The sequence below is a fragment of the Triturus cristatus genome, chromosome 6 (genome assembly GCF_964204655.1).
Source record: "Triturus cristatus chromosome 6, aTriCri1.1, whole genome shotgun sequence".
Taxonomy (NCBI): Eukaryota; Metazoa; Chordata; class Amphibia; order Caudata; family Salamandridae; genus Triturus; species Triturus cristatus.
Genome location: NC_140589.1, coordinates 298717918 through 298740054, shown reverse-complemented (window position 1 = coordinate 298740054; position 22137 = coordinate 298717918). Strand labels below are relative to the sequence as shown.

General features: G+C 49.0%; 1 protein-coding gene across 2 annotated transcripts in view; it reads right to left on the bottom strand.

Annotated features, from left to right (window-relative positions):
* Window positions 1-22137, bottom strand: part of NBAS (NBAS subunit of NRZ tethering complex) — a 2067161-nt gene that overhangs the window by 1178692 nt on the left and 866332 nt on the right. For both annotated transcript variants that reach the window (XM_085610668.1, XM_085610669.1), the window contains exon 30: window positions 17845-18074. In XM_085610668.1, the coding sequence (XP_085466794.1) occupies window positions 17845-18074 (230 nt within the window). The remainder of the gene's footprint in view (window positions 1-17844; window positions 18075-22137) is intronic.

Here is a 22137-nt window from a genome sequence, read left to right as displayed (position 1 = left end):
CAGGTCAACACCATCACAGCATCCTGATTCCACACCGTGAAGATGCTAACAAAGATCTTCAAATGGCTCCCAAGCAAAAGTAGAAAAGCTGTCACTCATGCCCTAGCAAGTTGGACAACAGAAACACCTTCTACACGGGATCTCCAAGTAACTCATGAGAAGAGTACAAACCATCCAGAATTTGGCAGCCAGACTCATCCTCAACCTCCTACACAACACTCACATCACACTACACAACAACTCAGGGAGCTCTAGTGGTTCCAGATACAAAACACACTTATTTCCAACTCCTCACACACAAATTCAATGCACTACACAACTTAGACCCTACCTGCCTAAACAGTTGCATCTCCTTCCACCAACCACCTAGATACCGCAGGACTCCTACTCACACACATCCCATATATACACAGAACCACATCAGGAGGACAGGTGTTCTACATTGCTCCTAAAGCGTGGACCATACCTTGCCGCAAAGTCCTGGAACAGCCTTCCCTTCCCCTCTATCTCCGCACTTCACCCTCTCTTAAGGAGTTCAGAAGGGGACTCAAGACCTGGCTATTCAACTAATGCCACCCGATCAGCTTGGAACTCAGCGCCTGGATACCCTGACGGATGATAGGCTGCACCTTATATATCCGGTTTGACTGACTGATTGATGTTGCTTTTATGTCCTGTTTGCTTGATTTCTTTATTGGGCGAAGGCACAGACATTATAAGACACAGAGATGAATTGAGAAAGGTGACTGCGAAAATATAAACCCCAGGCTTTTGAAGAAAATGCCTGTCTTTTTTTTTTTTTTAAAACAATTTTTATTAGAAACAAAGACAGCAGCAGAGACAATTGCATAGACAATGTAGATATGTTAGTCCTTACCATTTCCACTCTTCCTCAATGCACCCCTAACACACATGAGTCCAGGGTAACTAAATTTACATGCAGCCAGTCTGCCCCTCCAACAAACACTTGTATGTCTCCGAGTCAGGAGTCGCCGTATCACTCTTGCTATTCTGGTCGCCTCTCCCCGTGTGCGGCTGTTTCTGCACTCACCCCACATTTACCTGCTGCCTCTCCCTCCTGAGCTCTATCGTCGGAAAATGCCTGTCTTGCCGTGATGTAAGCTGTAACTGAGTTAAGATTTAAAAGAAGCACAGGTCCTGCCAATCTACTCTACCCGGCCATTTGTAGTCTTTGGCTAGATACTAACAGACATTATTTTCGGGTGGCCAGCAGTACCATGGCCCTACCTTTGGCTTACACTCCACTCCCTATGTGGCATGAAGCAATGGTTTCTAATGGCCTGCAACTAATTTACTGTTTTGCACAAATTTCGAATCTTTCAAGCAAAAAACTAAATGAATTAAAGACTCTTATTTTTCTAAAAAGAGACACCAACCAAGTTTTCATTTAAATTGAACTTTAATATAAGAATACATCTATCAGAAGAACGTGTATGTAGTAGTAGGGATGGCCCACAATACAGCAAAGCAAAAATACAAAATTATAGAAAACAAAAACCTAATTACATAGCAGATAATTGCCGCATCTGAGGCTTGACATATGGCACCTCTGGCAGTGCTCTTTCTGCCCCACAAAACACTACAGAGACAAAGAGCATTCAATATGTTAATTGTTAGTAATGTGGCTGACAAAACAATCCTCAGAGTAAAACATGTCTGCCCCTGGACACCCATCAACCTAACAACTACAGTCAAAGAATTGCGGAACTGAAGGTCCACACCATCTTAATTCAAAAGAGAGTACCTAAACTCGAAATATAAAATGAAAACACAGAAACTAGTTCAGGGAGGTCAAGGGTAGGACAGAAATCATTACATGAAAATTAAAAGGAAAACAATCGTCTTGGCACACAAATCAAAATGAGTTTATTATCAATCAATCAATTCATACTTTATTCTATTTTGATTAAAATCCCAAAATTTCAACAAGAAAAACAAACATTGCCAGCGCAGCCACTAATAGGTATACATACTCTAAAATCATCTTATACAATATAATAGCTCAATATACAATTAAAATACATTGTACCGTGAGGCTTGTGCCCCACTTACTAAATTTGTATAATGAATGTTTTGAGACTGGTACCCTTCCAGCAGATATTCGTACCGCCACTATAGTGGTTATCCGTAAGCCTGGTAAACCAGCGGATGAGTGAGCATCGTACCGACCCATCTCCCTGATCACTGTTGAGGCCAAAATATTGGCCAAATTGCTGGCCAATCGTCTGCTTCCATATCTTACTGCATTGATCCACCCCGATCAGTCGGGATTCATGCCAGGCCGTAATACGGCGCGCAATCTCCGTCGGGTTCACAGGGCACTTGGTCGGGCCGCAACACTTCAAGAGGAGACGCTTCTGCTCGCGCTCGACACCAAAATGGCATTTGACACGGTGGCTTGGGAGTATCTCTTCGCGGTCCTGGCCCGGATTGGATTGGGGCCCCGGCTGATCGGATGGATCAGACTATTATATAACTTGCCTTTGGCCCACGTATCAGTTAACAATCACCGCTCGGGCTCCTTCTCCCTATGCCGCGGCACGAGACAGGGTTGTCCGTTGTCGCCGCTTCTCTTTGCTTTGGCCCTTGAGCCACTCGCAGTCTGGATCAGGGGTGACCCTGAAATCAGAGGCTTTTAAATGGACATCAGAACATGAAGATCGTATATCCTCATACGCAGATGATATTTTGTTGTATCTGGCCTCTCCGGCGCGCTCGATCCGTCGGGTTCTGCATATTTTCCATATCTTTGGGGCCCACTCCGGTTACCAGATTAACTGGTCCAAATCCCAGATGTACCCACTCTGGGGTGACCCACCAAAAAATCCCAAAGGCTACACCATACCGGTGGCGCTACAGGGTTTCCAATACCTCGGTATCTTCTTAACATTAGATTCCAAGCTATTCTATGATCAAAACTTACTGGGCCCACTACTGAGATTTAAAGCAGATGTGGTTCATTGGAAGACATTGCCCCTCACACTATTGGGTCGTGCATCACTATTTAAGATGCTGGCCCTCCCACGCTTTCTCTATGCATTGCAAAATACGCCCTATCCGATTCCTGAATCTTATTTTTCACAGATCGAGGCTGCCATTAGAGACTTGTTATGGGATGGTGGACAGCCCCGAATCGCGATGCAGAAACTTACCATGGGGTGGTATGATGGTGGAATAGGATTGCCGGATCTGCGACTTTACTACCAGGCATCGCAATTGGTAGCAATTAACCAGTGGGTGTTTGGGTCCCATGATGATCCCAATTTCCGTACCGATCGATGGCTCCTAGGGAGGGGGGGATATAATAGAGCACTATATTCAAACTATAAAAAACTCAATCTAACTGGCCCGACTACCGGGATGGTGGAGATATGGCACAGGCTCCAGCGGCGCATGGGTTGGTATGGGCGGTTGACTAAGGCCACCCCACTCTGGGAGCCTGATTGCCTGGGAAGGCTGAGTACCTGCGCAGGGTTTAACAAATGGGACTTGATCGGTATCTCGACGGTGGGAGATGTATGGGTCAAGGGTAAGAAGGCGACATTCACGGAGCTCCAGCTTAAATACCAGCTCGCACCGTCAGAGTATTTTCGTTACCTTCAAATTAGTCACGCTATCGACGGCGCCCTTCCGGCTGATGCCCCCCTCCCAGACTATTCTCCTTTGGAGGATAGGCTGCTGTTGGATCCAATGGACCGCAAGGCTATCTCCCTGACATATAAGAAGTTAATTAACAATAGGACCGACCCAATGCGGAATATTAGGACTCGCTGGGAGACGGACTTGGGGGAAATAGCTGACGAGGACTGGACAGAAGCGTTGGCTTCCCCTAGGGAGGTTGCAATGCCGATGCGACTTCGGCTTGTTCAGATTAAAAATTTTACATCGTGTATATTTTGATGCAGAATTGTTGTGTAAATTGGGAAGGCGATTGGACACGCTCTGCCTGCGGCACTGTCACCAGATAGGTACATTTCTACACATTCTTTGGGCATGCCCTCACATTCAGCAATACTGGATAGACGTCACCCGTCAGATGGTGAGGTCCATAGATAAGCCCTTAACCCCCTCTCCCCAGCTCTGCCTCAACATTTGGGAAGCTACAGACCTGACTCAGGCGGAGCAAGAGTGGTCGGCCATGGGGTGGGCCATCGCAAAAAGGAACATTGCCCAGAAATGGGGGGTGGATACCGTGCCGCAATTGCGTGCATGGGCCACCGATATGGATCAGGCCATGGTGGCGGAGAAAACAGTATATAAAAGTCGAGGATGCCCCCGGAAATGGGATCATATGTGGGGACGTTGGAACAAATATCGGGGGGACATCTGTATTTCTCCTACTGTGGAACTGAGGAGGGAGAGACTGGCTGCATTGGACAAGGCTGGGGCAAGCGAGGTGACCTGAAGCCTCCGGGCCACCGGACATATGCTGTGGGCGGGGGGTTCCCCGATCCCTGTGGGAGCACAGAACCATCTTTAGGCTGCCTTACTAATTGGTTTGACTGGTTGCATGCCGCCCTGAATATATGGTTTGTAGTCTCCAATGCCCGAATGTACACTCCGCCAGGGATGGGGTTAATTAAGTGTCATTATTACTGCTCTGCTGTGATTTTTGTTTTTAATAAAAATTGTTTAAAAAAAAAAATACATTGTAGAGAACACTAAAAAGGGTCTTGACCTGGACTATGCTGGTACCGATTTGCCTTCTACTACTGATTACATTCCATCAGAAGGTATAGACAGAGAAACAAACAAGTGCAGTCTCTAGCCTTTGCAGAAAGTGCAGTGCAAGAATGCATTTTCTAAAGCTCAGCAGAGGTTTGATAAAAGGTGAACAGGTAAGTGAATAAAAAGAAGGTAAAAACAGCACGTGTAAGGTGCTCCCTCTGGTTAGAAATAGTATCGGAGGGACAAGAGGGCATGTGTGTAAATGACCTGTTAAATAGAGGGAAGACTAGACAATGGAAAATGCTTAACCTGAATTTAGTGAGAAGAAATCTCAGGTACTGGGAATCTATAAATGTCAAATAGTATTGTGAGACCCGACCCACTTCACCTCTCATAGGCAGGTAAGTGGAAGCAGATGGAACGGCTCTAACCCTTGACAAGCTATTGGCTTCCAATTTCTCTCTATACAGTTTTTTTTAATGGCACCTTACCAAAAAACACCATGAAGAGGGGGGTTCATCAAAGAAGTCGGGTCTAGGGGAGGAGCCAAGATGGCGACCGGGACGGCAGCGTAGACTCCCGGCTCCGTGAACCTCCGCATCCCGCACGGATATCCTGCCTGAGATCCTCAACCTGTGCTACGTGGTCGTGTTTCTGAAGGAGAGGGGCTCCCGACTGTGTGACTCCGAGGTTTCTAGCTGTGCCATCGCCGGAGAAAATTGTATCTGAACTTTGCGGCCTGTGCGGCCTTGGGGCCGGGACATCGAGTGGACGCCGTGGCCGGGTGGCAGTGCGACAACAGCGGCCGGTGGTGACTGGGTGGAGTCGGCCCACCGGAGTGGTGCCAAACTCGGCCTACATTTCGGCGTGGTCACTTCCACTGCCCAGCGTAGCTGACCGAGTGCATGACCGGGGGTGCAAATCTTAGATCCTCCGGTGACTGCCCCTGCCTTGCTGTTGAGCTGCCCGGCCGCCGTCCGTATCCTGCCCCGATCATTGCGGGCCGCCCCCGGATTTCTACGGGAGCTGGTCCGTGGTGGGGACGACTGTTGCCCGTGACCACGGATAGTTTTTTTGCCTGCCCCCGGAACCCGGTCACCCGCGACGTGGACATCGCGACGCTTGTCCCGGGGTCCCGGCCCCGGTGAGGGTCGGGCATACTTGGCGGCCATCTTGGGTCGATGAAGCCTACCATCCTGTCCGCTGGGCCGCAGCGGGCCTGTGAGCGTAAGATTTTTGGGAGTGTGGCGGCGAGATCACAGAGAGCTGAGCTGGGGTACGGTGACCTCCTCGAGGCTCTTGGTACTCTTCACTCCTCCTTGGTTCATGGTTTCGTGATCTTGGGGAGTAAGCTCGATGGTGTGGCGTCGGGGTTGGGGCAGTGGCGGCCCGCCTGTCTGCACGAACACAGAGTCTACCCACACCGCGCGCAGGAGGACGCTGTGGCGGCCACCCCTGAGGTTAGTACACGACTGGACGCCCCGGCCAGTATGCTACAGTGTGTTCGACCTTCTGAGGGCCTGATCTGTCCCGGAGGCGTTGGACCTGAGTGGGAAGTGGTGGCCTCGTCCCGTGCATGCCCTCCTGCGACCCAGAGACAACTCCAGCAACTAATGTCGGCTTTGGCTGCTTCTGCCTTCCTGAACCTTGCGTGCAGTGCAGATCCTAGGGCAGCACTGGGAAGCCTGTTTCCTCACGCGGCGGACTGTGTTGATGCTCAGAGACTTCCACCCCACCTGTGTGCGTCGCTTCTCTGTCGTTGTTGGACATTCCTCTGCCTAGGAACATTGGGTATGGTGCTGGGTCGAGGGGTTGGCATGGGCAGAATTCCACAGAGTGGTCAGGGATGAGGCTGCCCCCTCGGGGGTGGTCGCCTAGTGGACGGGCGGGCTTGAGGTGGTGTGCTCTCCTGACATGGCTACTGGCACAATAGGGGCATAATGCTCCCCATCGTGGTTTGAGAAGATTGTTTTTGTGCTGTTCCTTGTTCACTTTAGGGGAACCTTACCGTGCGGGAGGGAGAAGCCGGGGGTCTGTTATGAAGGCCCTCCTCCAGTTTATAAACACTTTCTCTACCCCCCGTCTGGTGGGGGTTCTTTCCTACTTCTTTTTCCCTATTCTTCTACATTTCGGGTCTGGTTCCAGGGCGACAGGCACACTGCTGGGGGGGGGGGCCGTACTCATCTGCAGAGGTGCAGGGTGGGGGGTTGGGGGAGGGGATTCTGTATTCTTTCATCTTTTTTTCCATGGCCTCCTTTTTCTTCTCTGATTCTTTTTGTTTTTCTTTTTCTGGGATCAGCGTGATACACCTCCTTTTGCTATGCCTTGTTGCCGTTCCATGTGTTCACAACTTCCGGGGTGCTCTTGGGGAGTTCTGGCGGGGGACTGCGGGCGCAACTGTATACTATGTTTTTCCCCATCCTGATGTTCTTGTGTTTGCGCCATTGACCGAATAGATTGCTGTAAATCGCTAACGTTCATTACTCTGCATATCCGTGATCGTTGTTTAAAATTGCTTGTCACCTGATCCTTCTGCCTTGTTTCATCATAAAATGAAAACCTCTTTCTCCTGGTGCCCTACTTACGCTGTTCACAGTATTAGCAGTATGATTTTGCTCCCCTAAGTGCTGCCTGTGTTTATACTTGTCGTTATTGCTATGCTTGCTTAGCGGCCGGCCCTGGGGGGTTGTAGGCCCATACTTGTTCTTATTGAACTGTCAATAAAGGTTTTCACAAAAAAAAAAAAAAAAAAAAAAAAAAAAAGAAGTCGGGTCTAGACAATCTGATGGCCATATCTCTGATGCCCCCTAACCAGGGAACGTTCAGCGCATGATCAGAACCCAACAGTCCGTAATAATTTGTCTGTTTAACATAGACTCCTTCTTACCCCAGACACTGCGCCACAACTTGATGGGGTTAGAACTGATAATATTACAGAGGAAGTCAATTCCTGATAGCATAAGTCAGTTCTAGATAGAACTTCTGCTTCAGTAGAACAAATAATGACAAATGTTTTGGCAACATTTACTTTCAGATCGGGTCCTACTATGAAGGAGGAGAAACTATTTAAGAGAGCCTGCAGTGATGTCGGGGTGCAGAACATAAGTACCGCATCATTGGCATAGAGGAGTGCGGGAATCAGTCACTGTACTACCTGTGCCTGTGGCATGTGCCTGAGCCCCTCCACCAACACCCACTCCAGGTAGTTAATAAAGAGGGTGAAGAGGAAGGGGGCAAGGACACAACCCTGTCTCCCGGCGCTTATAACTTAGAACATCCGAGTGCACTCCTCTTCCCTGTCGCACCTCACTCTAGCTGTAGCATCTATGTAAATTTCCATAATCAGGGGCATCAGGGTCCTGTCCACGCCCATCTTCCCCATGACTATCCACAGCTTGTTATGGAAAAAACAATCAAAGGCGCTGGACAAGCCCATGAATTTTAAATACAGGCGTAATTATCCACCAGGAGTAATACATTGAGTGGGTGGGGGGGAGGTTTGAGGCATAGTAGTCCAGGCTTTTCAGTTAAGGAGGGAGGGCCATGAATATTTGGCATTTGGCTGGTCCCTCTCTAAATGGCATAGATGTGCTAATTACTGATGGACTGGAAGTCAGCCTACACTGATCACCATTGGCTGGAATTAATTCAAGCACTCCATTCATTTTTTGTGCTCAAACCAGAATTCTGCTTTTCTGTTAGTGCACAAAATGTTGTCAAAAAGAAAACGGAGTCACAGAGAGTAAATGTGATTTCCTCTGAATCACACGATGAGGTCAATCTGAGAAATTGGTAATGAAACCCAAGATAATAAGAAAACCTCGGTGTATTTTGTAGATGCTCTTAATGAACAAGTTACTTACCTTCGGTAATGATATATCTGTAGGAGACATTAGTTAGCGATCGATTCCTTACCTTAGAATTACCCCCAGGCGTCAGACTGGATCTGAAAAGTTTTCGTCAGCAGTACCCCTGCGCGTCGTAGTCGCTGAGATGGCGTCGCTGGAGCTACTTCGACACGCCCACATGCGCTGACGTCAGTTCTGTACACGACTTTCTGCACCACGAACGCAGAGCCATGCAAGATACGGACCACTGGTGTATCGAAACTAGGGCCCTAGAAATCAGTTCGCAGAACGGGGAGGATGGGTGGGGTGGTAAGGAATCTATCACTAACTAATATCTCTTACAGATATATCGTTACCGAAGGTAAGTAACTTGTTCATCTGAAAGAGACATGTTAGTGATAGATTCCTTACCCTAGAATAGATACCGCAGCAATACCAATCCCGGTGGTGGGTCTGCGAACCAAGATCACACCAGAAAGTCACGGAGAACAGAACGGCCAAAAAAGCCGTCTCTCCGGACCAGACTGTCAAGGCAATAATGCTAAGTAAAAGTGTGCAGCGAGGCCCAAGTGGCTGCCTGACAGATGTCTTGCAGGAGGACACCACGTCCCAAAGCAGTAGTAGCTGCTGTCACTCTGGAACAATGGGCACGCAACCCCACCGGAGGTTCCTTTTTAGCAAGAGAATAACAGGCTTTGATACACAAGACGATCCAGCGGGAGATAGTCCTCTTGTGCACAGCCTGGCCTTTCTTGGCACCTACGTAGCCAACAAAGAGCTGATCATCCACCCGGAATTGTTGTGTGCGATTCTGGTAAAAGGAGATCGCACGTTTTGGGTCAAGACGGTGGAGTCTCTCTTCCTCTCTGTAAGGGTGCGGAGGCGGACAGAAAGTGGGCAAGGTGATAGTTTGCCCTATGTGGAAGGGAGTAACGACCTTTGGCAAGAAGGAAGGACGAGTGCGGAGCACAACCTTGTCCGGATGAACCGACAGAAAAGGAGGTTTACAGGGAAGAGCCTGGAGCTCACTCACGCACCTAACGGAGGTGATGGCAACCAGGAAAGCAGTCTTCAAAGTTAGTAAACGAAGAGGACAGTTGTAAAGCGGCTCAAAAGGAGCCCATATCAAATAAGTAAGAACCAGATTCAAGTCCCACTGTGGCATCACAAACAGAATAGGAGGGAAAAGGTGAGTAATGCCTTTGAGAAATCTATTTACGACAGGGGACTTGAAAAGAGAGAGCTGATCAGGGAGCCTGAGAAAGGCCAAAATTGCAGAAAAATAGCACTTAATAGTGCCAAGAGCAGAGCCCTGCAGGGCCAAAGAAAGAAGGAACAAAGGGACTTCTGAAAGAGGGGCAGAAAGGGGGTCCACAGCCTTTGCTGTGCACCATGCCACAAATGTGTTCCACCTGCAGGCGTATACCGATTTAGTGGAGGGACCCCTGGCTGCCATAATGATATCACAGACTTCAGGAGGCAAGTCAAATGGAATCAACTGTCGCCGCTCAATTTCCACGCTTGGAGGTAGAGGCTGGACAGGTTCGGGTGGAGGACTGCTGCTGCGACAGAAGCTCCTCCAGAAGAGGCAGTCGGATCGGGGCATCCACGCTCATACTGAGTAGCTCGGGATACCAAACTCTTGGAGCCCAGTCCGGGGCCACAAGAATGACTTGGGCACTGTCGCGCCTGATCTTCTTCAGCACTCTGGGTAGAAGTGGTATAGGTGGAGAGGCGTACAATAGACCGCAACTCCACTTGTGACGAAAAGTGTCGCCAAGCGAGTGCCGCCTTGGAAATTCCAACGTGCAGAACTGCTGACATTGCGCGTTCTCTTCGGTGGCTAATAGATCTAACCAAGGCTCTCCCCACTGTTGAAAGAGACCATGCACCACCTCCGAGTGAAGATGCCATTCGTGATGCATCATGCCCCTGTGGCTGAGTTCGTCCACCCTGGCGTTCAAAGAACCTGCCAAGTGTTGAACCACCAAGGAAATGCCTTGATGTTCCAGCCATGTCCAGAGACGCAGAGCCTCCTGACATAGGGTCCGTGACCCCACCCCACCTTGCTTGTTGCAGTACCACATGGCGGCGGTGTTGTCTGTGAACACCAGCACTACTCTCCCCTTGACAGAGGGAAGGAATGCCTTCCATGCAAGTAGGATAGCCCGGTGCTCCAAAAGGTTGATATGAAGCCTGGACTCTGACAGAGACCGGAGTCCTCTGATCTCCGCCTCTCCCATGTGGCCGCCCCATCCCAGGAGGGACACATCCGTCACCGCTTGGGGAAGGGAGAGTGATCTGCCGCTGACCCAATGTTGGTTCGTCAGCCACCACTGCAACTGCTGTGCAGTGCCCTCCGAGATCTGGACATACTGGGTCAGATCCCCTTGATGCTGAGCCCACTGGAACTTCGGGTCCCACTGCAGAGCCCACATATGCCACATGGCATAATTGGTCAGCAGGATGCAGGATGCCATGAGTCCCAGCAGCCTCAAGGACAAGGACCGAAAGCTCGGACTCATAGCCCAAATGTCCCAGACTCACTGTTCGGGAGGATAAACCCCAAACTGCGCCGTGTCCAGAATCGCTCCGATAAAGAGGAGCTTCTAAGAGGGAATCAGGTGCGACTTCGGCACATTGATGGAGAACCCCAGCAAGTGCAGGAGGTCGGCCGTCGTCTGGAGATGGGAGATGACTGCCTGGGGCGAGCCCGCCTTCAACAGCCAGTCGTCAAGATAGGGGGTAGACTGAAACCCCTGATCTGCGAAGATGAGCTGCGACCACCTAAATCACTTTCGTGAACACCGAGGGGCGCTGGTAAGGCCAAAAGGGAGCATGGTGAACTGAGAGTGCTTGTGGCCTACCGTGAACCGCAGGTAATGCCAGTGGGCCGGCAGGACGGGGATATGAAAATAAGCGTCCTGCAAGTCCAACGCTACCATACAGTCTTGCGGGTCTAGAGCAGACAAAACCTGAGCAAGTGTGAGCATCTTGAACTTCTCCTTCCGGAGGAAGTAATTGACATGCCGAAGGTCTAAAACAGGACACAGGCCCTTGTCCTTCTTTGGAACCAAGAAGTAGTGGGAGTAACAACCACGACCTATGTCTGGCGTCGGAACGCGCTCAATGGCCCCCTTGGAGAAGTGCGAGTTGGTCCCCCGACATGCGGTGGTACTGAGGTGGCATGGCTGGAGGGGTAGTCTCGAAGGGGAGGGAGTAGCCCCTTTGGACTATCTATAAAACCCACCTGTCAGAAGTGATGGAGCGGCAGTGGGGGAGGTGGTGGCGAATCCTGCCGCCCACTGGCATTTGGTGGGCCTGAAACACCGGACTAGGAAGGTTTGGCAGCAGGGGTGGTAGTGGACTGACCCGCCCGCTGGCCCGTGACCCAGCTTAGCGGTCCCACGTCCGCGGCTGCGCTGAGTCTGTTGCTGCGCAGGCCTGTGGCTTGTAAACGAACGTGTTTGGGTGCCCCTTCTTTGGCCACGAAAGGAGCCAAAAGCAGAAGTAGGAGTGCGCATGGCTGAAAGGCCCAAGGACTTGGCCGTAGCCCGCGAGTCTTTAAAACGCTCCAACGCACTATCCGCCTTGTCGCCGAAAAGGCGAATGCCATCAAAGGGCATGTCCATCAGTGTGTTCTGGACTTCCCCTGAAAAGCCAGTCGTCCTCAGCTAGGCGTGACGGTGTAGTGCCACGGTCATGGAAATCGCTCTGCCCAGCGAGTCGGCGGTGTCAAGGCCACAACGAATCGTGAACTTGGCTGCATCTCTCCGTTCTGTAATAGCTTGAGAGAGCACCGTCTGGGCCTACTCCAGACACCGAGGCAGCACCTGCGCCACCGTATCACACACAGAGTGGGAATAATGGCCCAAGAGGCATGCGGTGTTCACAGACCGCAACCCTGAACTGGCAGAAGAGAATATCTTCTTCCCAAAGTTCTCCAGTTTCTTGGATTCCCTGTCCGGAGGTGCGGTAGAGAATGAGCTGGGGGACTCAGAGGCTTGGACAACCAAGCTCGCAGGGGTAGGGTGTTGGAAGAGGAAAATGGGGCCGCCCTACACAACACGTCTGAATAAGTACCACCCTCCTCCGTAGCCACGGTAGAAGGAGACAGAGCGCCAAGTTCTGGAGAAAAATCCAGTCCACCTGCGTCCTCCAAATCCTATTCCCAGTCCAGCTCTAATTCGCATTGGGCTGCGAGAGGGTCCTCATACCCCTCCCAGTCCTCCCCGTCCTCCGTAACCAGCGGAGCAGGTGGGAAAGGAGGTGGGTGGAGAAAGGGATAGAAATTCCTCATCGGCGTCGGAATCAGCATCGGTCAACACCCTGCCGGCACCGTGTCCACGTCGGGGTGGAAGCCGGGGACGGCGTCGGCCGGGCAGCCTGCCAGCGCCGTAGGCGTCGGTCGGTGGAGGTCGTATGAGGCCAACCGGCATCGGCTGTGATCCAGGCATGGATCCACGGGGGTCTCGCAGTGCCGAGGCCGGCGCCGTTGACGTCGTCGGGGCCAGAGCCGGCGACGAAGGAAGGCGAGGACCCCCGGTCGGGCCCGACGGGTCAGAAATAGGGGTGGGCGGAATTTGCGTACCCGCGTTACGCAAATCTCAGCGAAACGGTAAAAAATCTCCGCGAACACGCAGAAATTCCGCAAACACGCGGAATTGCTTGTTCGCGATACTTTTTTCCTGTTCGCGATTGCGGTTTGCGTGCTCGGGGTGAAATATCTTGCGAACACGCATATTGAGAACGCGAACAAGCCCAAAATTTCGCGAAGTCGCGGAACGCAGATTTTTGGTCAATTTCGCGTTCTCCGCGGAACGCGAAATTACCCAAATTCCGCAAATTCCACGAGCGGAACGGATTTTACCGCCCAGGCCTAGTCAGAAAGGCGGGCCATAGCCGACAGGAATTCCTGCAGCTGGGCCGGAATCGCCGACGGACCCGGAAAAAGTGGGTAGGCTGTCGGCAACTGCCTAGGCTTCTCCGGAGCCGTGGGGGTGGCACCACCCGCACCCTCAGCAGTGTCGCGAGACAGGCTAGGGGAAGGCGTAGAGCGACGCCGCTTCTTCGACTTCTTGTGCTTCGTCTTACCTGACCCCTAGTGCGAAGACTTCATCAAACAATGGTGGCGGCTCTGTGACCGGTCCCTCAACCTCCCACAGGACCGGGACCTTGAATGGCGCGGAGTCGACTCCCGGGCAACTATCGGGAGCGATCCCGCAAGGTTTTCGGAGCCATGGCCCGGCAATCGGGGCACGACGAGGGGTTGCGGTCGCACCCCAGGCAGTAGAGACACTCGCGGTGCGGGTCCGTCACCGACATCATGCAGGGACAAGCCTCGCAAGACCTAAAACCGTTCATCCCTATACACCAGGAGTCAGAGACTCAAAAGAACAGAGACAAAAGTCCCAAAAAGCTCAGTCAAAAATAGACTAGGGGTATCGCTCTCTCCGGAGATGCGCTTGCTGGCGCGGAAAAAGAAAGCACTGACATCAGCACGCGTGGGCGTGTCTAAGTAGCTCCAGCGACTTCATCTCGGTGACTACGACTCCAGCGATGTACGCGGAGCCGCACAACGATGCCAATCGATGCGCAGGGGTACTGCTGACGAAAATTTTCCGGATCCAGTCTGACGCCTGGGGGTAATTCTAAGGTAAGGAATCTATCACTAACGTGTCTCTTTCAGATTTCTTCCACAGCCACAATGTTTCCTTGTCTTCGTAGAGGTCTGCTGTTGTTGTCTTCCATTCTTTCTGTGTGTTATATACGAGACTGGTGGGAAAGCTAATCAGTTCCTGGGTGAACTACCGTAAACGTTACAAGAACACTGAATATAAAGGATAAGGTAAGTCAAACTTTTTGAACTTTGTAAGTCTAAAGTTCCAGTGTAGGATATGACGTACATAAGCGTGTTGTGCAGTCTGACAACCTGAAGGAAGTTCAATATAGGGCATAATTTACCTCAGATAAATGACATATGAACAGTATAACATATGCACAGCAATATACTATGGGTAACAGCTCGATATTGTGATTGAATTTGGGACAATAGACATAAACCTCCTATCATTCCAACCAACAGAAGTTTATTCACATGAACACCACCAGGTCACAAAAGAACCCTATTACTGTGAAGTCCCCTACGGTTCCATCCTGTCTCCTGTCATCTTCAGCCGTTTCATGGAGACACTTGGTGTTCTACTCACAGAGAACAGCATCAAGGTTCACCAAAATGCCCATGATAAAAAACTCTGCTTGAACATCTCCTCTGCTTCAGGCATCGTGTCAAGACCACAACGAATGGTGAATCTATCCTGTCTGATACTGCTTGAGAGAGGATGGCCCAGGGCCCCTCCAGGACCTGTGACAGCACTTGCACTACCGCTTGCCACAGGGAGTAGGGTATAACAGCTTAATAGGCACGCGGTGTTCTCTGACCACAATGCAAGGCTGGCGGAAAAAAAACATTTCTTACTCCAACTATCCAGCCTATTGGAGTCTGTCCATGGGTGCGGAAGGGAAAGCGCCCTGTGATGTAGAGGCTTGGACCAGCAAGCTCTCAGGGATAGGGTGGTTGGTGACGAAATTTGGGTTGCCCAGTGCAGGGTGATGGCAGTGGGCTATTGTCCTATTGACAGGGGCCTCTCTGCTGGGCTTGGACCAGGTTCCCAGTAGGACATCAGTCATGGCCTCGCTGAAGGGCAGGAGAGGTTCCGAGGAGGAGACACCCGGCTTCAGGATCTCTGTCAAGTTGATCATCTTGACTGCCACAGAAGGGAGCTGAAGGTCCAGAACTTTAGCTGCTCTTCTCACCACCATAGCATTTGAAGCTACTCCCTCCATAGCCATGGCAGGGGGAGAAAGCGGGCCAGAATCTGAAGAGGTATCCAGTCCGCTGGCCTCACTCAATTCCTCATAACAGTTAATTTTGTGTTCAGGCTGGTCTTGTAAAGGGTCCAGTGACACCTACTAATCTTCCTCTATTCCTAGCCCTTCAGGATAGGGCTGAGGAACTGACCTAGGACCAAAGGGTTCTTTCGGCACTGGAACTGGCGTCGGTAGACACCAATCAGGCTCTGGGTCGTCAGGGACAAGAATGGGGCTGACGCCGGTGGCAGCTTGAGTCTCAGCACGGGTTTCGTCACGGGGAAAGGTTGCAGTGGCACGAACGGCGCGAATCCGAATCCATCACTGGATCCATGGGTGGCCATCCGTGCTATGGCCGGAGTCGCCGGTGCGGAACCCAATGGACCCCCCTCTGAGCCTATGGGTCAGGCCACTCAAATATGAGGCACATGGCATCATAGACTTCTTTGAGTTTGGCGGGGGTCGCTTCCGCTCCCGGAAAGGCACGTCAGCGCGAAGCAGACCCAAGTGCAATTTCAGCAGAACGAGGCCTAGAGCACCGAGACATCTCCGTCGCGTTGGCCGACAGATGGGAAGTAGTTGAAGCACACCTAGACTTCTTGTATTTGTGTGCTTTTTACCTGACCGACTCGAGGACTTCAACTTGGAAGAGGAAGGCTTAGGGCTCTTTGAGCGGTGCCCGGACCTTCCTCTCGACCGGTATAGAGAATAAGACCTCTGGGGTAAACAACACGTGACGAGCTCCGTGCCGCAACCAGCTTTAGGGACCGCTCCCCCAAAGCTTTCGGAGCCATGGCGGGGCAGACCGAGCACTACTTTGAATCACGGTCCCGCTCCAGGCACCAAAGAAAAAACGTATGTGAATCCGTCACTGACATGGCTTGGAGGCATCCGCTGCACAGTCTGAATCCAGAAGGCTTCTTGAACATGTTAGGAAAACATGACAGAGGGTAGATCTCTTCACGGATCTATGCTGGCTGGTGCGGAAAGAAAAGTACTGACGTCAGTGCGCTGAGATGGCGCCTATATAGGTGATGCGGACGTCAAAATGGCAGAGACGATGCTGATATGATGTGGAGCCGATCAGTGCAAGGGTATTGTTCGAGGAAAAATCTTCCGGCTCCGTTCTGACCCCTGAGAAATTCAAAGGTAAGGAATGTGTGGCTAGATGTCTGTATCAGATGAGAAAATCTAAGACTGCAGGCCTTTTCTATCTGCACACTCATGATCTAGACCAACATCCCTGTATCCATCAGGATCACCCTAATGCCGATCCAATTTAGGAAACAGTTGAAGACTTGGCTCTTTAAAGAACGCTACATCACAGTGCACTAATCACCCACAACTCAGCTTCCCCTACTATTACTTGCCTTTGACCATGTACAGTGCTACGTAGCTTCTGGGTAGGTTTACACTATCGAAATACCGCATACATATATATAGTAGGAATTCTCCATCAAATAATGTTATGAGATGCTTCAATTAATTCGTTTATGTTTAATATGCACTATATTCAATTGGGACAGGATATACGCTGAATTAGGCATCTTTTATCTGAAACACTGCCAACGCGAAAAGCAGAATTACATTTTGCACAGTGAAGTTGCACAAAATCGCATCCACAGATTGAGAGTCTGGGAACCAAGCACGTGAAACAGGAATACATTAGCACATGTCGCTTAGAGCATGGGAAATCACCCTGGATTTACTTTGATGAGCGGAAACAAACAGCTATGTTGAAGGCCCCGAATTGCGACTTATTTTAAAATAACAATACGATAATCAAGAGCTTAGAGTTTAACATCTGAAATCTGGAGTCACTACAGTTTAGGGCATGTGAGAGACATATCACAAATCCCATCACTGGTGTTTGTGCTTTATAACCAACTACTTGCCAGACACTGGAGGTGACCAGATGGCCTATGAAGGATCAGCTGAACATACGTGTATGAACGGACAGCTGTCGAGGCTGTGCTGTTAGAGAAGAGAGCATTGTTGGGATTGGGGAAAACTCACAAAGATGCACAGAATGATTATTTAACACATTGGCGGATGGGGAGGAGAGAGCATCAGGCTCAAAGGAGGCCTGCCATATTAACCCTGTGCTAAGCATCTCTTCTGGAGAATCAAGTTTAAATATCAAGCTAAAACTCCACAGCAAAGCAATTGAATAATCTCATGGTTGTGCGAAATCCTTAGCTGGAACTCTGTCTCAAATTCAGACAACAGAAAATTCTTTCACACTTCAGCTGATAGTTGAAGCTTTCCTTTTCAGTACTTTTATCATGTCCTAACTCCCACACTCACCCTTTTCCTAACTCCTCTTTAGCGCTATTAATGCTAAGCAATGAAAGACTATCTCTTTTGTCTATTGATTTTTCTGTTTGTTTTTAAATTACAAACACAATTATTAAGAGTATTGAGTAGATCATCTTACCGTGCCAAGTCCATGCAGCTATCAGTAAGCGCGGTTGATGAATTGAAGTACTCTCTGCCCGCCGCCAGCACTAGGTCAATGCTTTTCTTGTAGCCCACTCTGTATTGGGATTTTCCTTTTGATACAATGATTATTGGAGGATCTACTGAGAGTTGAGTGCAGTGCATCATCTGTCCAGCCAAGTGAATGTTTTCCAAGCGGCTTGAGCACAGCAGGCTTTCTGTAAATATCTGAAAAGTACAAAGAAAAATCCAAGGAGTTAAGTCCACGTTTTTAAAAACAGTGCCACTACTCTTTTGGTTGTTGAATATATTTTAATTATTGTTCACAAAAAAATAAAAACCGCAAGGCATAAACATGCTCTAGTCATGTGATTGCCAGTAATATTTTTTGTAGTTCCACATCCCCTGAAGCCTTGTAATCAATCAATCAATCAATCAATCAATCCACTTATAAAGCGCACTACATACCCGTTAGAGTCTCAAGGCGCTTGAACCACCTTGCACAGCCCATGATGCCATTGAGAAGTATACAGAACTAGCAGGAGTTATTTTTGCTGGAACAATAATATCTACAACTTCTAAAAGGTTCAGATTGTTATATCTTTTCAGCAGCCAGGTTGGGGTGTATGATCTAGTAGTTTTGAGAACTGTAGGGAGAATGTTTAATTAGCTCCTTAACTGCTAGGGTTCCTTCAAGTGCTGAGTACTTTGTTGATTATTGAGGCAGTTTGTGTTTAAGACTTCATAACCAGTTTCCCCAAAATACATCCAGTACAAATGTAAGTCCTTTTTCTTCACGTTTTTGGGATTTTATGTCAGGACCGGAGGCGAGGATTATGCTTAAACTTTCTTCCTTTATTCATTCCAGCAGCGTTCAATTTTAAACTGCCATTCCTATCAACACCTGGAAAGGACTACAAAAGTAGAGTTCAACCAATCAAGACAAAGGTCAAGTCCATATAGTCAACTGCGTCTTGGTCAACCTCCAGAGCTAGGACCTTTTCATACTACTCCAGTTTGCCTTAAGCTACGGTGTTAACGAGCTGTTTTTTCTCAATTTATATCCCCATCGCTCGTGCGTGTCAGTTCTCTATTCGGGGCTTGTGCTGCATCTCTGTTACAGGGCCGCTTGAGTGCGGTAAGGCACTTAGCCTGCTAGAGGGCGCCCGGTGCTTCAGAGATGCGCGCCATGTCTCATTGCTCTGCGGAGCCGCACTCTTTCTATAGTCCATGATAAAGACGAGCCAACCTCCTGCGGAGCCCTCCGCCTTCCCCGTACAGCCTCGGAAGCTCTTGGAGCCCGATGGGGTCTGTACACTAGCTCATGAGAGCAATAATTAAAGCGGCTGACGCCTGGGGCAGACGGGTCTGTATTTTGAAGTGAGGAACTCTGTCATTGCGTCCACTCTCATTGTCGTTTGAGGGCCTGGCCAGTTGTTCACATCCCTGTTTGACGGAGTAATAGCCCCGGGGCATGGACCCCCACAGTACTTATTTGCACAAGAAATGTTATACTGACATCGCCCAGTCTCTTTTTGACTCCTTTGGTGTCCCTTGATGCAATACATGCACCATGCAAGAATACCAAGAGGAAGAGTCCATTATGGTCCTTCCCTGGGATGACGAGTTTTGCAAAGCAGTAGAAGGCTCAATCCATCAGGCAGTGGCAGCCGCTATGGGGCCCTTTGAAAGGCGACTGATACAACTGGCACATTCATATTCAGGCCCCTTAAACCTGTCCCGAGCGCAGTCCAAAACACCTTTGGTCCTCTACAAGATCCCCAGCAGCCCCTTCTACGACTCCATAAGCGCAAAGGGGACCCTACCATGGACCTCAGTGCCTACGATAGAGTAAAAAAGGCTTTCCTCGCGTGCACTGACCCTCCTTAAAACGTCGCGAAAGATGCCTACGGCACGCCGCTTGAGCTGCCTTCTCCCCATTCACTGCCACTGGGGGAGGACAAGGATTCCCACGGGGATTCTAATGATGAGACAGGCCCCCCCAGGCCGTGGCGCACCTCTCTTGACCCTTCCCATTACGCATCCTCAGCTGTCCAGATGGAACATACTTCTGACATGCTGGACTGACGATGTGGTATATCAAGGGAAGGGAGGCGGATTTGAAATCATACACAAGACTATGATATGGTGCAGATGACTTTCCACTGATCAATATTGTTCTTTCAAACGCTCATCTGTAAAAGTCTCTGCTCACAACGCTTTAACAATTAGACTAAATATCATTTACCATCCTTGGGGGAGTAACACTTTCCTGGTGGAATGCATGAATGTCATCATGATGTAATTGCTAATCTATAAAACCAGCATAATCCTCAGCAACTTCAGTTTGTACTGAGCAATGCAAAGTCACATCTTTTCAACCTACTTTCTACAAGACAATGATCTCCACCAACACTGTCTTAAACCAACCCAACGAAAGTGTCTAAACTCAATCTGATCACTACTGTGGAGCTGCTTTTATCCGCAGATGACCCCCATCTTGGTCAACTGATCTAACCACCAACAAGTATCTTTTACAATAGCCTTTTCCGCACTACAAAACACTTGGTCAACAAAAGAAAGAAATCCATTTGTTATAAGACAACAAAAAATGTAGATGCTAAAATTCAATGCTTTGATAATCCTCGCTCCTGTTATTCACCCACAAAAACATCAATGTTGCCGCAGCTGAATATACCAATTGTAGAAAAGCCTTAATGGAGGAGTGTACTCCACTGAAAAGCAAGATGAAAAGACCGAAACCTTCTGTCTTTTGGGTCTCGAACGATCTATGCGAGGAAAGGAAATTCCTAAGGACAACAGAAAAACACAGGGTCTCCAGGGCCGCCAAAAGCATCTACATTTTCAGGTCTAGATTCTCATATATAAAAGCTCTACAAGACAATGCCAAAAATCATCCAAGCTTTCGATTTGCCATAGTTAAACAGGCCAACAGCCCCACTATAATCATCCCCAATGCAATTCCTGAACCAAAATGTAAAGACCGTTTAATCTTATTTACTGAAAATGTCAAATGCATTGAAAGCTCTCTCACTCCCATCCATGACCACCTCACTGAGGAGACTTTACACATCAAAGCCCAAAGATCCTGGTCCAATGTAACAATTTCCTCAGAGATTGAGTTTCTCAAAATAATTAAACTCAAACCTTGAATCAGCTCAGGGATACAGTGCCGGGTAACATTGGCAAAGACATAGCCAAACAACGTATCACTTAAGCAGGAGTATTTCACAACACCTTGAAAACTGGTCAAGTCTCAGCTCTTCTGAAGAAATACTCCGCATATCTTAGGGACTTCAACTACTTTCACTTAATAAGTCTTCTCTTCCTAGGGATGGCAAATGAAGGCCTGGTTAAAGCCCAACTCTCTCACCATATTCATGAGAAAAATCTCTTTGACAATTTTCAGTCTCGGTTTCAGACAGGGTTGTAACATTGAGATATCTCTTACAAGTTGTGGATGATGCCCTCCGTATCTTGGACACACATCACCACATGTTTACTCTACCTTTCAGCTGTCTTTGATAAAAATCAACCAATTTTTCCCTGATTAACAGTCTTTAGAATAAAAAGAGCATTGACGGTATGCTATTAAAGTGGTTCTCCTTATATCTGTCAAACTAAACTGTATAGATGTCAGTCGACAACACTTATCCAGCGAGGAGCACCCTCAACAATGTGTCCCACAAGCCTCTATACTGTCACCATTTCTCTTTAATGTCCACATTGAACCTCTAGGGGACCACATTAGAAATAGGGAAGTGTGAAAGGACTATCATCAGTAGATGAGAAACTGCAATGTTGGGGCCTCCAGCGGATTGGAAAAAGAGAGGAAAGCCAAAGAAATACCCTAAAAATCAAGAATTCCTCATTCCAGGCAATGAGGAATGCAATAAATGAGTAATTCAGTACTCTCAGGGGCCAGTCATGCCACTTAATCTAATGGTAACGGTATTAAGGTAATTACAATGTCCACTGACCACTACGCTTTAAAGTAGCTTGAGTGCGACACCTGCCTGCCTTGAGGAATATAGGACTCGGCCCTTTTTGCAGAGCCATTCCCAAACTTTTCGCCTTCACCCTCCTGTTTTCTGAACCCGTTTTTGTTTGCTTTTAGGACTCTGTAAACGTTACCACCATTCACCAGTGGTAAAGTGCTTGTGCTCTCCTTTAAACATGGTGAAAATAGCTTATACCCAATTGGCATATTTAATTTACTTGTAATAATGTGGTAATACATGTACCCATGGCCTGTAAATTAAATGCTACT